The sequence below is a fragment of the Cibotium barometz genome, chromosome 51 (genome assembly GCF_041138505.1).
Source record: "Cibotium barometz isolate CiBa-2024 chromosome 51, ASM4113850v1, whole genome shotgun sequence".
Classification (NCBI taxonomy): domain Eukaryota; kingdom Viridiplantae; phylum Streptophyta; class Polypodiopsida; order Cyatheales; family Cibotiaceae; genus Cibotium; species Cibotium barometz.
The window spans coordinates 2,173,931-2,191,050 of record NC_141096.1 but is presented as its reverse complement, the minus strand read 5'-3'; the positions used below and the strand labels follow the sequence as shown (position 1 = coordinate 2,191,050).

General features: G+C 43.8%; 1 protein-coding gene across 1 annotated transcript in view; it reads right to left on the bottom strand.

Moving 5' to 3' along the window:
- Window positions 1–3,856: 3,856 nt before the first annotated feature.
- LOC147609207 (uncharacterized) overlaps window positions 3,857–17,120 on the bottom strand; it is a 47,582-nt gene continuing 34,318 nt past the window's right edge. Inside the window, exon 2 of the mRNA XM_086787428.1 lies at window positions 3,857–4,769. Coding sequence (XP_086643554.1) covers window positions 4,218–4,769 — 552 coding nt within the window. The 3' untranslated portion in view covers window positions 3,857–4,217. The remainder of the gene's footprint in view (window positions 4,770–17,120) is intronic.

The following is a 17,120-nucleotide window of genomic DNA, read 5'->3' as shown; positions in this document are numbered from 1 at the left end:
AGGGATATAAACTTTGAAATGCCAATACACCATAAGGATATGGACTGGATGGTAAGAAAGTTATACCACTCCTACCCTTATTACCATCTTCAATGAGGACCTTGAACTCCAAAATCCTGATTACATCTTTCTATTTGGTTTACATCCCATAGTGCTAAAACTGAATGGGAGGAAGTTCCCCAATTCCTCCGTGATGATAGTGCAGACCAGTCTCAAATGGCACTTAGATGAAAAAGCAGTGCCCTTAGCATATTCCCTAGAAGAGAGATTTACACTATGGCCACCCACGTGCCCGACCACTTATTAAGTTTGTATAAAAGATAACTCAAGCAATGACAATGAACACTTTCCTTGTGTGAGATTAAGAGCACCAACTCCTCTACTCTACCTTATCTCTTGAGTGTGTGTGGTGAGAGTGAGTGTGATAGTGTGAGAGCTTGCAAGTTATTATCTCATGAAACCATAGCTTCTTGCTTTGACCATGATGTCAACTCCCACAGGATTTAGCGAGGAATACCAATGCTTATAAGTGGTTATGTGCCTAGAAGCCCCGTTATCACTGCAGCACGATATATGGACACAATTATCACAAGGTAAGGTATCCAATGCTTGGGAGTATCCACACCCTCCACACTTAGTACTTTCTCCATTGAGAGTCTGTCTAGTTCGCCATCATCTAAGCTCTACTTGAGAGCACACGAGTGGGCAGCACCATCACATTGTACTTGTCTTAAAAAATTTTAAATTCTCCATCTATTGCACTTTGTTTTGCTATCTATCTTTTCGCTGTGCTATATTCTTATACACCTAGTGTAATTCTTTACTACCGAGTGTCCCAATCTTTCGCACTTGGTATACACCATACCTCCTTTTTCAGTGAGGCCGGCTTATTCTTTTGTGCATCAGCTCCTTCAGATGTTTAGTGACCTCTTCCAATATTCTTCACAGTGTTTAGTCTCTCATCTTTTCTTCTTCCTACTGATCTCAATGTCTAATTCACTTCCTGATTTTTCACTTTCTGAGGTATCATATTTCCTTCCCTTATTTTTCTTCTTAAGGGAAGCAAAAGATGGGAGAAATGGATGAAGGAAGAAAAGAAGCAAGAATCGAGCCAAAACTTGAAGATAACAAAAGGAATCCAACCAACTCAAAGGAATTGAGAAACAAGAAATACAAAAGTCAAATGAAGAACATAATTAGAACAATAAAGGAAAGAGGGAGGAGCCAAAGGTGTTCTGAGAGGAAAATACAAAGAAGGTGTTGAAATCATGGATCAAGCTCTCCTACTCACAAAACATCTACCTAATCATGCACTAATCCTACACTAATGGCAACACTAATCTAAGGTGAATAAAAATGAACAAGACTCATTGTGATGAGTGTGTGCTAACTAAGTTTAGACTCAAGTTCAGTTAGGTTACATGATGGAAACATGTTCTCATAAAAAGACTTGAGATGTTGTGCTTGTATTCCAATGCTTGAAATGTCCTCCTTTTATATAAGGAGAGTACAACTTGGCCTTTCTCTTGCATGTAGGATAATTCTCACTTGGTGATGTAGCTTCTCACACTCACTCCATATTCTCCTTGTGCTCTTTGGCACCACATTTCTTAACAGAAGGGAAATGGGAAAGTCAAAAACTCACATCCAGAGAAACCAAAAGAAATCAAGAGTTGGGAAGCAAATGCGAGTTCTTAATTTACCTCAGTAGAAATAAGGAGGCAAAGGGTCACAAATAAGGAGAGAGCAACACTTAAACCAAGTACCCCAAGTCAAAGGACACAATCTAAGAAATGGCATTTAAAACTCAAAGTAATTAGAATAATCAAAACTCAAATTAATGAGAAATTGAGGAAATCTCATTAAAAGAAACAAGATCATTGGATGAGGGAAAAAGAGAAAAGATGAACACGAAGGAAACAAAGACAAAATAAATGGAGGTGGAACCACCTTCAACACAAAAACAAGGGAATGGAGGGTCAAGCAGAAATGAAGAAGTATGGGAACAATTTAAAAGGCTTAATCTCACCATCACTCTCAAGGAGGTAGTAAAAATGGCTCCGAGTTGCCTACACTATATGTGAGAACAAGGGTCTCTCAAATTGCCTACACTATATGTGAGAACAAGGGTCTCTCAAGGGCAAGGAAACCAAATCAAGAAATATAGGCAATAAACCCCAAGATGAAGAGGTGTCAACGATGATAAAATGGGAGCTACTAATTGATCTTCAGATTTTTTCAACAGGATCACTGAGTTTCTATCACTCTCCGAAGGTGGTGGGCATACTCAGCCATGATAGAGACTCTAGCACTCAAAGTCTGCTCTAAGGTATAACAACAAAGAATCACAAAACATAGGAAAGAACCAAACTAAGTTTATATTAAGCTAAAGCGAGAGAGAATTACAAAAAGACTAAACAAGGCCTACTCTAAGTTAAAACAACAAACCCTACTCTGAGCTAGAACAAGACACTTTTACAAAAAAGAGCATTGAATTATGAATTAAGTGGGCTTTTCAACTCTCTTCTTCTATAAAACTTACTCCTTATCATTTTAAACATTCTAGAAGCTCAAATACCAAAGATAAACTTACTACGATTCATAAAAGAACGAACCTTATCTTATTGAAACTATAACCTTTTTCGATAAGCAACAAAATAAGATGGCGTGATTGAGAGATAAAGGCAAATTTAGTAGAGCAAAGACGAGAGAATCTAAAAAGTTAAGCAAATAACACCATACTTAACTGTATAAGAAATATTGGAAGAAAAGTGTGGCATCCGAATGATCTTTAAGTTAGCATATTCAAGTTGTAAATGTTTGTCATAAATATATATTATGAAGCTTGAAGATGATTTGAGTGATCTTAAGGCCTAAAAAATCACAACTATCGCTATTCGAGGTGCAGTTAAGTTCACAAAATTCCTTAGGATAGATCCCTCCACCTATGGAATTTGGGATGATATACAAAAACTCTTGAAAGAAAGGAATGTCAAGAATGAAGAGGTCATCTACAAAACGTCTCACATTACAAAGTTTGTGAAGAAAGAGTAGACAAGTATTAGCAAAAAAAGGACGTTCCATAAAATCAAACTCGCAAAAAGATAAAAATTCGCAAGGAAGATGACACAATTGGTACCCATGGGAATACCAATTGCTTGCTTAAATAGTCGCCTAAGGATATATAAAGGTTATCTAGGAGAAAATCTAACCAAGTACAAATATCATCTTTGTCTACAATTTTGGCGAAACTTTTCTTTCTCTTATCTACATCTTGATTTTTACTTTTTAACCAAGAAAAATCAAAATGCAAAGCCGACTTTTCTACTAATAAAGCCTTGCATCTATCCTTTTCTAATCTATAGGCAAAAACTTTCGTCATAAGGGATACGATCCTTACACGTAAGTCTTCTAAGTCTAGTTTGGTGTATAAGGTCGTGAAGTGAAAGTTTGTAGGCATAAAGGAGACGACTTTTCAACCAAGCTCCGAGAGGAGTAACACGATAGCCCCTTCTTTTGTTAAGAGGAAAAAAAGCCTTTTTGAACCGTTTCTGTTGTGCCATGTCCATTTAGTTATGTTGAACATTGACATTGGAAAAAGGTTCAAGATGCAGAATAAGTTTTTGTAAACCCTACAAAGGACATTTTTATATCATGTGAGGCTGCCAAACTAGTGTTGAAGCAGTCATGGTGGCATGGCACTTCTAATAAATACAAAAATGCCCTTCATAGTACGGATTAAGATCATTATAGCTTTACTAGAACAACTATATAACAAGAAGTCAGAAAAGGGAGGGGGGAAGAAAAAACTAAAAACTCCACGCTAAGCATCAGAATGGTGCAGTAAACCATGCCATAAGATCATGCAACAAATCCTTTACCTTGACCTTACAAACATAACCCACTTACATAACACAGAAAAGCTCCCATTACACTGATTTAAACACTGAAAACTAGCAGAATCCACCTTAAAACTAAGATAAGGGACGACAGCATGCTTCCTCCTTAGTCTATTGATTCCAACCCCAGGCCAATGATCAATGATCATTTGGTGTACAGTATTAATTGTAAATCTAATAACAAAATGTGTGATGCTTCTTCAAAACCACCAAGTCTTCATTGGTTGTCTTTATGCCCAGCTTCAGATGGTATCAAGGAAGGCTTGTACTGTCAAAAAAAAACTTGCTGAATCATCACATCTATCAGAAGTGTCTGTACTACTGACCCATCAAAGAGGTCTGTTTAGACTCTTGCAATTTCTTGACCCGGGCCGCATGCTTCTTGCCTCCGAAATGGATCTCCAGAATTGCCCTGCTGTTGCATTCCACACCACATAGCTCACACCGTACTGGCTCTTGCCCTTTTACTGCGTCTGAAGGCATGACATTGGAAGGGGCCTCTTCAGTTTTGATTCTCTTTTTAGTACGACCATGTGATTTCCCTGTTCGAGCTGCTTTGCCCATCATAGAGACTTGCAGCCACATCTGCTCCAGCATGGTTGCCACACCCCCTCCGTTCTCATCTGCTGCTTTTGCAGCTATTTCTGCCCTCTCTTTCTGCCGTTCAACCTGTTTCTTGTGCCCCTTTCCATCCAAGTGCTGCTTCAATGCCACCTCTGTGACGCAATTGCGTTGGCATACAAAACACCATCCAGGCCCTTTTTCCAGTAAATGGCCTTTAGTAGAACCAGCTTCCTTCATCACAGCAGTCTTGACTAAGGGAACTTTCTTCTCAGTGTTTTTAATATGCTTCTTTTTGGGCCAGACCTTCTGCAGCACCATCAAGGGGGGAAAAAACATGTGCAACCTTCAGCAGATCTTATGTGGCACTTAGGGAAAGCATACAGAATCACTTCAATAACAAACCAGCTCCTTCAAAGTTGTTAATGTGAAAGGGCTATTGCAAACAGTTTCAAACAAGTCCATGCAACTGGAACCCAGCATCAATCTATTGCCACCCCATTTATCAAGAAGCAGGAAGATGAATTAAAAACTACTCTTAAAGAGTAAGCCCAACTCATGCAAGAGGGAGTGTGTTAAAGAGCTCTCCCACTAGCGCACGTCAAGCCCACCGCCTCAGCACACACCACCCTGTCCCTCCTGCGTGCACCCACCCAAGAGAGTTCCCAGTTATAAGTAAATGAAGGTGGCATTAATCGCGAGGTATTGAGACCCAAGAATTAATTAAGCAAGGGTTGTTTTCTGTCAGCGGAGTTGTGGAAAGAATCAAAGAACCATCCCAACAACTTAGTAATGCACCAACTGAGAAGACTCTAAGAGCCTGGTTTCTAAATGGCTTGAAGAGCAAGAGGTTCAGAAAAGCTCAATCCTCATACCTGACAAGAAGCTTGGAAGAGCTGGTAGAACGGGCTTTGAAAGTAGAAGTCAGCAAGACAGAAGAAAGAAGGGCATAGAGTTGAGCTCCAAGAGCAGTTCAGAAAGCAGCTACTTCCCCTCCCTCTTGCTCCACAGCCCCTTCTCCCTCTTGCACAGCCCTCCTGCCCCTCCAAAGAACCTGCCCCATAGAGCAACCGCAGAACGGAAATCAAGACTCCTGTCCCTCCGTTTGATCATCCCAACACCTTTGGATTCCTCGGCTGGATGGGTTCTCCGGGCTATGTGACCAACGTTTGCCAGATAGAAAACATGGCACAACCATGCTCCCAGCACCACTCTAGTGGCAGGCAGTCGCAGGCTACATGGCCAATATTTTGTGTGATGCCAGATGGGGCACATCGTGCCGTAATGCCCCCAGCACCGTTCTCCATTGGTAGGCAGTTGCAGCAATCATGGCAGATGGCCCCACCCCCCCCCCTTGCCCTCTTGTGCATCTGTAGCTCACATCCCCTACCCTCTTCACTTCCCCTCCCTCTTCCTCAACAGCCCGTTCTCCCTCCTGCACAGTCCCTCTTCTCCTCCAAAGAGCCTGCCACAACATGGGAATCAAAACTCACATCACCCGAGAACTTCCCCAACGCCTTAGGATTCCTCGGCTGGATAGGTTCTCCAGGCAATGTGACCAACATTTTTTGTGCCGCAAGATGGAACACATGGCACAGTCATGCTCTCAGTGGCAGGCAGTCACAGGCTACGTGGCCAATGTTTTGTGTGATGCCAGGTGGGGCACACATGCGGTATTGCCCCCAGCACCACTCTATCGGCAGGCAGTTGCAGCAGTCATGGCAGACGGCTCCCCTCTAAAGAGACCCCACGTGACTGGCACTAGAGAGATCCCATCACCCTCCAGAGCACCCCTGATATCCTTTCTTCTCCTACTCTGCCCAGGAGTATTCACCTTCACAGGATGGAGAGCACACTACTTGGAATCTCACACCATTCCTTCCCACATCCTCTCCAATTTTTAAAGACACTGGAGCAATACCTGCCCAAGAAATATTTCTCTCTCCTCTGGCTACAGTAGGCACTTGGCTAGCAATAGTAGGCAGCCCTTCCGTACATGCCACACCCCATAAGAGTCCGACCGACAACCTTTGGGATTGTCCAAGCGGATTTTGTAGCTATACACAATGGACATAGCAACCGTTCATTATGTTACTTGGGGCACCATTGCATGGGACATAAAGGTACAGACAGCGCTTCTCTTTGAGGATGGCGAGGGTCACACCCTTAGTAGCACACATCTCCTGATCACCATCATCACCTCACTAAGGTCTTCATTGTCCCTTGACTACACTGACCCACAAGGGATCAAAGGTGCAAGTACGTCTGCAGCATCACAGCCTGGTACACTTGGTGGGTGCCTGTGCTGCTAAGGCTTACCGCCCCCCAACAAAGACTATTCGTTTCATCTAGACTGGCGCCATCCAAACCATTTGGGGATGCTGAGATCGCTTGCATACTATGCAGCAGCAGCATGCAGCCTTCCTACAGACATGAAGCCCGAGCCCCTTTCTTGCCAGAAACCACAGTGGCATTTTCTGGCATTCCAGGCCCCCCACGATCACCTCATCAGCTCCAGATCCAAGACATGCTCCACCGCCATCGAGCTACCTTTCCACATAACATAGCTGAGGGAGACCTCTCGGCCATACTCGTCAACCCCATGCTTGACATTTTGGAGAGTGGTATACCATCTACTCGGAGCTGATGTTGCTCCCATGTTTTTATGTTCTTAGTATTCCATGACGAGTCTCCATGGACAGTTTTGTATCACCCCAGTGAGATAGCTATATTTATGTTTTCATTCTGTTTTATTTTCCATTCCATGATGAGATATGCCATGGACATTATTGTACCACTTTGGTCTCATAGGCCAGTAGACGCTTAATATCTCTCTCTCTCTCTCTCTCTCTCTCTCTCTCTCTCTCTCTCTCAACAAGACTGTCATTAACATCCAGAGGATGATCGAGGAAGATTTGAAAAAACGCATCAAATCCGAAGTCACAGCTGCAGTCGAAGAAAAAGAATTCAGGCAATCAAAGGCCCTTCGAATACGTGTGGGAAATTTACCTAATGCTCTGTCACGTGCAACACGCACTTGGATGCCACGTGGACATATCTGTACAGTACAGGTGCAAGTTTGTTAACATCCTCAGAACGTCCGCAGTAAAACAAGACCATGGCTTGCTGGCCTTCAGTAAGACCATAACAGTTGAGTAGGTGGAGTGACTTCTCCTCTTTGGGTACTCTTGCTGATTCATGGAATCATTCTGTTCCTGCGTAGCTGTAGGCACTGTAAGGAAAACCTCCTCCTGCCTATGGTACCCACAAATGGGGCTAATAGAGGAGGTCCTTTTCGAGGAGTGTGAGTAACAATTGTGGCAGGAGATTATACTGGTGGAAGTAGACTACCGTGCTTAGAACACTCATGCTTGGGATGCCCCAGCGTATGACAAAAGAAGCACCGAATTCTACTGTAACTCTGCTGGAGAAAATCTCCCTCATGTTACGCCCTAAGCTTTTGGTCTCAGGTCAACTGCAGTTAAGCCCCCTCTAGTGGATTGGAGCTGGGTCTCCGTAGAACCATAGAGTTATGCCTTGTTACTTCTAGGCGGGGTGGTTTTAGCCACTGACACCTACGGTGAAGTCTTGGGTTTTCTATGGGAATGCTGAAAACAAAGAACTGGCACCGGTGGTCACTCCCGAGCAGAAAACTAAGCAGCAGCGGAGTCGTAGATGAATTTTGGTCGCATAAACATCAATGCACTGGTCACGGGCTTCGCCCACAGGCACAAACATGTATTATGATTCCTGTAACAGCCCTAAATCAGCACGACCAACCCCCAAAAGGATTTAACCAGCTCATAACAGGCAGTCTAGCAGCATGGGCAGATCAAGGGCAACACATGAAGGCCAAACAGCAGCAAATTTGTGAGTGCCCTTAGCCTTGTGGACATCCAAACGTTGTGGCTGGTGTTCACAGGTTCATGAGCGTCTCTGGCTATGTGACTGGTTGTCATTTGACTTTGAACTTGAAAGAATTACATGAAGTGTGATAAAAAGGCCTAAAACAGCCTAAGAATATGGAAAAAAAATCCCTAAAATTGACAGATAAAAATATACCTAGATATACCTAGCTAAATTCTTAGCTGCTTTATCATCAAGCTTACCTCTCAATTGTTGAGGAACATGTGCATAAGCTATACATCCAAAAACTCTAAAGTGATCAACTTTACGTTTTCTTTCGTGCCAGGCCTCATATGGCGTTAAGGTTTTCAATGCTTTGGTAGGGCATCTATTCAACACATGTGTAGCACACATTATTGCCTCCATACAGAATTTGTGAGGCAAGCCTTTGTCTTTAACCATGCATCTAGCCATTTCCATTAAAGTCTTGTTCTTTCTCTCAGAAACACCATTTTGCTGAGAAGAATACCATTTTGCTGAGAAGAATACGGCATCGTACATTGATGCTTTATGCCTTTTTCTACCATAAAAGCTTTGAAAGCAATGGACATGTATCCCCCCCCCCCCCCCCCCCCGCGGATCTGTCCGGAGGGTTTGCACTTTGCAACCTGTTTGATTTTCAGCTTGTGCCATAAAATACATCAGATTTTGCCTTCAAGGGATACACCCAAGCAAATCTGGAGTAGTCATCCATAAAGGTTACAAAGTATAGGTGCTTACCAATAGATGGTGTCCGCATAGAACCACACACATCACTGTGCACAAGTTGTAATTTCCGGACAACCCTTGTTGACCCATGTTTTGGGAATGCATTTCTGTGTATCTTACCCAACATGCACCCTTCACATACATGTTTTGGTGGCAGTTCTACATGAGGCATGTCTTGTACCATTTTATTGTTGGGGTAAAGGCGTTATGCCCACCCTTATAGTGTGTACAAGCCCATAAGTTATAGTACATAGTACACTTAGTACTTTTAATGTACTAAGTGCACTATGTGTACTAGTGCAATATACATGTGTGATAGGGGAGTCACACACTCATGCCTCATGAGTTGACTTATCCCCACAACTCTCTCTCTCTCTCCCTTGCTTCTCTGTGTATGTCTCCCATGAATGAACTCTAAACCCTAATTCTGTTGATGGGAAGAAAACAGAATTAGGGTTTAGAGTTCATTCATGGGAGACATACACAGAGAAGCAAGGGAGAGAGAGAAAGAGAGTTGTGGGGATAAGTCAACTCATGAGGCATGAGTGTGTGACTCCCCTATCACACATGTATATTGCACTAGTACACATAGTGCACTTAGTACATTAAAAGTACTAAGTGTACTATGTACTATAACTTATGGGCTTGTACACACTAAGGGTGGGCATAACGCCTTTACCCCAACAACCTCCCACTTAAAGGCAAAGTGCCCTTAAGTAAAGGAAAAGAAAAAATCAGCATGTACATGATAATATACAAGGCCATATCAAGGCTGAAACTGGCCTCATCCAATGCCCATCAAGTGTCTGCAATGAGCAAACCGCTCTGGAGGCAAACTCTTTGTCAACAGATCAGCCGGGTTGTCATCCGTATGAATCTTAACAAGCTGAATTTGCTTGTTCTCTATCACCTCTCTGGTGAAGTGATACTTCACATCCACATGCTTCGTCTTTGCATGAAAGACAGGGTTCTTTGCCAACTGGATGGCACTCTGACTGTCACAATGCAACAATGGAATATCCCCTGTATAGCCCAAATCAACCACTAACCGAGATAGCCATAATGCCTCCTTGCAAGCCTCTGTGGCTGCAATATACTCGGCCTCTGTAGTAGATAAGGCTGTGCACTTCTGCATCCTGGATATCCATGACACAGCACCTCCTGTGAATGTAAACACATAACCGGTAGTAGACTTCCGGTTATCTGGATGACCGGCATAATCCGAATCCGTGTAACCATGCACTAATGCATCCTGTTTGCCAAAGCAAATGCACAAATCCTGTGTGCCCTTCAGGTATCTCATGACACCTTTCACTGCTTCCCAATGCTTCTTGCCAGGGTTGGCCATGTATCTAGAAACCACTCCCACTGCAAATGCAATGTCCGGCCTAGTAGCAACCATGGCATACATGAGACTGCCACAAGCTGAAGCATACGGAATCTTGGCCATATCAGCCCTGTCTCTATCTGACTGTGGGCTGTCCATAGCACTGAGTTTCACATATGGAGGCAAAGGAGTACTAGCCTTCTTCCCCCCGTCCATATTGAACCTCTGCAAAACTTTGCCAATATATTCCTTCTGAGACAAATACAACACATGCTGATTTCTGTCCCGAAGTATCCGCATACCCAAGATGTGATTTGCATCACCCAGATCCTTCATATCAAAGGTCTCATGCAGCCTCTTCTTCAAGGCATCCATCTCTTTACGAGATTTCCCGGCAATCAACATATCATCAACATACAAGATGAGAATCAATAGACTGCCATCCAAAGCTTTTTTGGTGTACAAGCAGTGATCTATGTCACTTCTCCTGAATTTCTGAGATTTCATGAATGTATCAAATTTATGATACCATTCTCTTGGTGCCTGTTTGAGCCCATAAAGACTCTTTTTCAGCTTGCATACAAGCTTCTCCTTTCCACTTACTGCATAACCCTCTGGCTGCTGCATATATATCTCCTCATGGAGATCACCGTGAAGAAAAGCAGTCTTCACATCCATCTGAATCAAGTCCAGATCATCATGTGCAACCAAAGCCAGCACAGCTCTAAGTGTGGTCATTTTGACCACTGGAGAGAAGATCTCATCAAAGTCCACACCATATTCCTGCTTGAAGCCCTTAGCCACTAACCTGGCTTTGTATCTTGGCTTTGCATCTGGTGCAACTTTGAGCCTGTATACCCACTTGCATGGCAAAACCTTCTTGCCTGCAGGCAAATGCACCAACTTCCATGTTCCATTTTTATGCAGAGAATCCATCTCTGACTTCATGGCACGCTCCCAAAGAGCCTTGTCTGCCCTCTGTAAAGCCTCTTTATAACATGAGGGCTCTCCACAGTCAGTAAGCATCAAATAGTCAACCCCTGGAACAAACCTGTCAGGGGCTCTGGAGGGTCTAGTGGACCTCCGTACCCAATGACCATCATTTGCAGGTTGCTGTCCAGCCTGCATATCACCCATTGGTGGCTCCTGTTCCATGCCATAAGGCTGAAAAATCATGCCCGGTATATCCTCTAACTGTGGTATATATATAGGGATATCTTCTGCCATGTCTGGCTGTCCATTTGGACCATTTTCAGCACCATTTAAGGGCTGGATTTCCTGCTGTAATGGCTGATTTACAGCCCTTTGTTGTTGTCCATGATGTCCATCATCATCAAAGATGACTCTGCCAGGCTCCTGTTGCCTTGCAGGCTCCTTATACATGCATGTTTCATAAAAAATGACATCATTGCTGCGTATGATCTTTCTATTCATGGGATCCCAAAGTCTATACCCCATTTCACCTCTGTCACCATATCCTAGGAATATGCATTTATGAGACTTAGGATCAAGTTTGGTGCGCATTTCCCTGCGTATGTGCACGTACGCAACGCAACCAAACACTCTCAAGTGCTTGTATGACGGAGGCTTCCCTGTCCATACTTCCTCTGGCACTTTCCCACCAAGCCTCGTGTTAGGTGACCTATTTATAAGGTGAACGGCTGTCATAACAGCTTCAGCCCAAAAACCATGAGGTAATGCAGCATGTGACAACATAGAACGGACCTTCTCCTGTATGGTCCTGTTCATCCTCTCTGCTGTCCCGTTTTGTGGAGGATCATAAGGAGTAGAGAGCTCCCTCTTGATGCCTTTAGCATCACAAAAGTCCTGAAACTGTTTGGACATGTACTCTCCACCATTGTCGGAACGCAAAGCCTTCAGTGTTTTGCCAGTTTGATTCTCAACAAGAGCAACAAACTTCTCAAACACTGAGAATGTATCACTCTTCAAACGAAGAGGATAAACCCACACCTTGCGTGTGGCATCATCAATAAAAGACACAAAGTATTTTGCCCCTCCCAAAGAAAGCTGAGGCATCTCACATACATCTGTATGCACAAGCTCTAACTGAGCATCTTTCTGTCCAAGAGCTTTCTTGTGGGGGCACTGTAGTTGCCTACCATATATACAATGCTCACAAAATTGAAAACTTGAAAACTTTAGAGAAGGCAAGTAACCCAAACGAGACAATTGCTCCATTCCTTTGACACTCATGTGTCCCAACCGGCTATGCCACATAGAGATTTCCGGCAGCTCGGTTGCATTTACATTAGCATGGTGACAAACACCTGCATGCATGAAATAAAGAGTGTCCACCTTAGAGCCTCTGGCAACAACCAGTGAGCCCTTACTAATCTTCCACTTTCCACTACCAAATGTGGTAACATAATCAGCATCATCAAGCTGTCCAGTAGAAAGCAGATTCTTTTTGATCTCAGGCACATGCCTGACATCATGGAGCATAAGCTGTGAGCCATCTGAAAACACAAGCCTCACATCACCTCTGCCAAGTATCTTGCATGCATGGTTATCACCCAAATAAACCACTCCTTCATTGCCAGCAGTATACCTGACAAACAAGTCTCTGCAACCTGTGACATGAAAGGAGGCACCTGAATCAATGATCCATGAGTGCATACCATGACCACCTGTAAGAAGTGAATGGGCATCAAGTGAAGACGTAAAGAGGACCTCATCCTCACTGCCACCTGCATGTGACACATTGATTTCTTCAATCTTGACTCCACTTTTGCCCTTTGGCTTTACATCTTTGGCTTCATCCTTCTCTTTGTCTTTGCCTTTTCCCTTTTCCTTTTGATCATTTTTCCATTTGTAGCATTGTTTTTTAATGTGTCCCTTCTTGCCACAATAATGGCATTCCAAATCCTTTTTGGAGCAAGACTTGCTCCTTCCCCTTTCTTGGCTTTTCCCCCTTTGCTGGGATCTCCCACGTGCATTCATTGCATTGGACTTGCAAACAGAGTTGTTTTTCCTGTTCATCTCTTCTTGAAGAAGAGCACCCTCAACATCTGCATATGACAGCATAGCATTCGAATTGCTAGTGGCTGTCCTGAATGTGTCCCAACTCTCTGGCAAAGTGCATAACAAAAAGGTGGCTTTGAACTCATCGTCCATTGCCAACTTTTGATTAATGACTTGGCTGACAATACCATTAAACTCATTGAGATGGGCTGTCATAGACGCCCCTTCCTTCATCTGAAGACCTATGAGTTTCTTCAACCAATACACTTTGCTTGAGGCACTTTGTTGGGCATACAAGTCCTGCAATCTCTGCCACATTCCCCAAGCTGTCTTCTCTTCACGAATGCTGAAAAGTAATGAGTCTGACACAGACAACATGATAGTAGATCTTGCCAACTCATCCATATCTTCCCACTCTTCAGCAGTAAGAGAAGCGGGCATTACACCCCTTTCTTTGATAGGCTTGTGCTGCTTTTTCTGGAGCAACACATTGTAGCACTGGGTTTGCCAAATATCATAATTATGCGAGCCTTCAAGCTTCTTGATGTGAAGCAATGAAGAGCTCTCACCTGTGGTTGCCATAGCAAAATGCAACCTGTAAATGCCTGACTCCCTGCAAAGTGTGCAAACACTGCACCAAAAGCACACAAAGTGCTCACAGTTTTTCTCCCAAGCTTTATCTCCCACTGCGGAAGCAAGAATGCAACTTTTCTCCCACTTTTTGTGATGAAAACACCAAAATCTGGTTGCTGCAGATTTTGGACAGCACCTCAAATGTGCTCTTTTGCCCTTCCAAAGTACTGTACAGCAGTACCAAGTGCTCACCAATGATGTACCAAACCTGTCTCGGCAAGTACAGCAGCTGAAATTGAACCTTTTGGTCACTCAAAACAGTGTACAGCCATGCCAAAACATGCACAAAGCTGTGCCAAATCTGTACCAGCAGGTACAATAGCAATAAATGCTCTCCTGGCTGTCCAAATGAGTGAAAATCAGACTTTTACAGTCTCGAACACTGCATACAACAGTCCCGAACAGAAATTGGGCAAAAGCCCCTTGACTGCAAGCTGATTTCTGAGGATTCAAGGCATAAATGTCTTGCCTGCTGCTTTGCCAAGCTCAACAAGCATACAAACTTGAAAAGCCCCTTGATTTGAGATCAATTTCTGATCATGCATGGTACATTGACGCACATGAAGGCATCCAGAGTGTTAACGATGCTTCCCCTTGGCCACATATACATCAAATACATGAAAGCCCCTTGATTTACAGGCACATTGAGTGCTTGTAAGGCATCAGCACATTATCCACAGCATCAAATGCGATTGCCTGCATGCAAATCAATCCAATCGGCACAAAAGCCCCTTGATTTGCACTGCAATATGCTGCAATTTGCTGCAATTTTGCCCAAATGTGCGATTTCTCACATCATACAGCATGTATGAGTGCTTAATTGCACAATTACATCAAAAGCCCCAAATTTCGACATCCAATTTCCTGCAAATTGATCCTGATTTGACCAATTTCCTGCAAATTGATCCTGATTGTGACCAATGTCCTGCAAATTGATCCTGATTGTGACCAATGTCACCCCAATTTTGCCAATTTTGCTCAAAAATTGAGCAATTGGGCACCTGTACCTGCTCAATTGATAATTGTACCTGCTCAATTGCAAGTCCCAAAAAAAAATTTGAAGCAAAATACCTTTCAAATTTCTGATTTTTCTGAGTTTCTTGACTTGCAGGCTGAGACAGAGGCGGTGGTGGTGGCGACTTCGGTGCTGGGCAGCTTCTGGAGCATCTGATTGGGTAGCCCTTGTTGGGCTGCGAGGAGCAGGGCGACCACCCTAAACCCCTTTTACGTGGCTGAGCGTTGTCTTGCGTTCGCTTCTGGCCTCTTCACCGAGTAGCAGCGCTACATGATACCAGTTGATGGCTTCGCTTAGCGCCTTACGCTACTGATGTTTTCGCTTAGCGCCAGCCGACGCCCAGCGCTAGGCCTTCGCTCGTTGCCTCAGCCACGCTACACGCTGCCTTCGTCATGTTTCGCCTAGTACTAAGACTAGTACTCGACGCCCCGCTATGCTGCTTTCGTTGGTCTTTGCCTCACGACCCTCGCTTGTACGCATGGGCACGCATGCCTCGGGCTATGGCACAGCTGCTGCTACTGGGCAGCGTGGATTCGCCTGCTAGGCAGCGTGGATGAGCCTGCCTACGCTGCTGCTTCTCTCCACCCACCTGCCTGCGACTGGTCACACAGTCGACTAGTAGCCAGTGCTGCACAAAGGCGACCAGCGAAAAAAGGGCGACTCACAGAATGAGCAAACGACCAGCAAAAGGGCAAACAATTCTTGAAGAATCTGCTTGCACCGAATGGCTCTGATACCAGTTGATGGGAAGAAAACAGAATTAGGGTTTAGAGTTCATTCATGGGAGACATACACAGAGAAGCAAGGGAGAGAGAGAGAGAGAGTTGTGGGGATAAGTCAACTCATGAGACATGAGTGTGTGACTCCCCTATCACACATGTATATTGCACTAGTACACATAGTGCACTTAGTACATTAAAAGTACTAAGTGTACTATGTACTATAACTTATGGGCTTGTACACACTATAAGGGTGGGCATAACGCCTTTACCCCAACATTTATGTCTTTGCAATAGCATCAAACGGCCATAATTTACATGCCCAAACCTAGCATGCCACAATTCTAGTGGTAACCACATGCGCATCATGCTCTCTCCTATCAAACCTCTCAAGCTGATATAACCCATGATACAATGTGCCAGAAGTGACCAATGCATAGCCACCTTCACGGTCTTTCACTATGCATCTATCGTCCTCCAAGTTCGCTGCATATCCTCTTTTAGCAAAAGAGGAGACGGACAACAAGTTCTTCTTAATTCCTGGGACATACAACACATCTGGAAGACATAAGTCTACACCATCTGTTGTTGTGAGGATCACCTCACCAACACCCCGAACTGCATAAGAAGAATTGTTTGCACATGTTACCCGCTTGCCTTCAGGGGCAGCCATAAGCTTCTTAAACAAATCCCTCGGTGAGGTAATGTGTTTAGAAGCACCGCTGTCAAAGTACCATGTGTTGTGTCTTTCATTGACACAAAGGCATATGCTCCAATGATGCATCATAACTACAAGTAAGGAAAGTCCACTCATCTTCAACAAGATTTACTGATGCATCATCTTTCCCTGCAGGTGATGAAGAAGAATCTACAACCATGCCGCTTTCCTTTTTCTTCTCCTTTGCAAGCCTTTTTCTGCACTCATTCAAGTAATGACTTGGTTTCTTGCAGTAGTGACATTTGCCCTTTTTCTTGGGCTTTGCCTGCATCATTTTTAGCCTTTTTTGAAGGCTGTCCCGAATCAGCCTTTAGCTAAAAACTGTGTTTGGCTTTTCCTTTGCCCTTGTCTTGGGCAACAAAAGCCCCATCACTGCCATGCATCCTGGAAGATTGGCTCTTCCGATTCTGCTCCTCCTATAGTAACAAGCCAACCAACTCTTCAAACAAGATTGGTTCGAGGTTTCCCCGCATAGATAGAATGAGCGATATGTAAAAGTTCAAGTAGGTTTCTGACAGAGATGATAGGGTCCTGGAAACGAGCTCCTTTTCAAAAATGACATCATGAGTATTAAGCAGCTCCTCCCGAAGATCCTAGATCTTCGTAAGATGATCAGCCATACTATCACCATCATTCATGTCCAAGTTCTCAA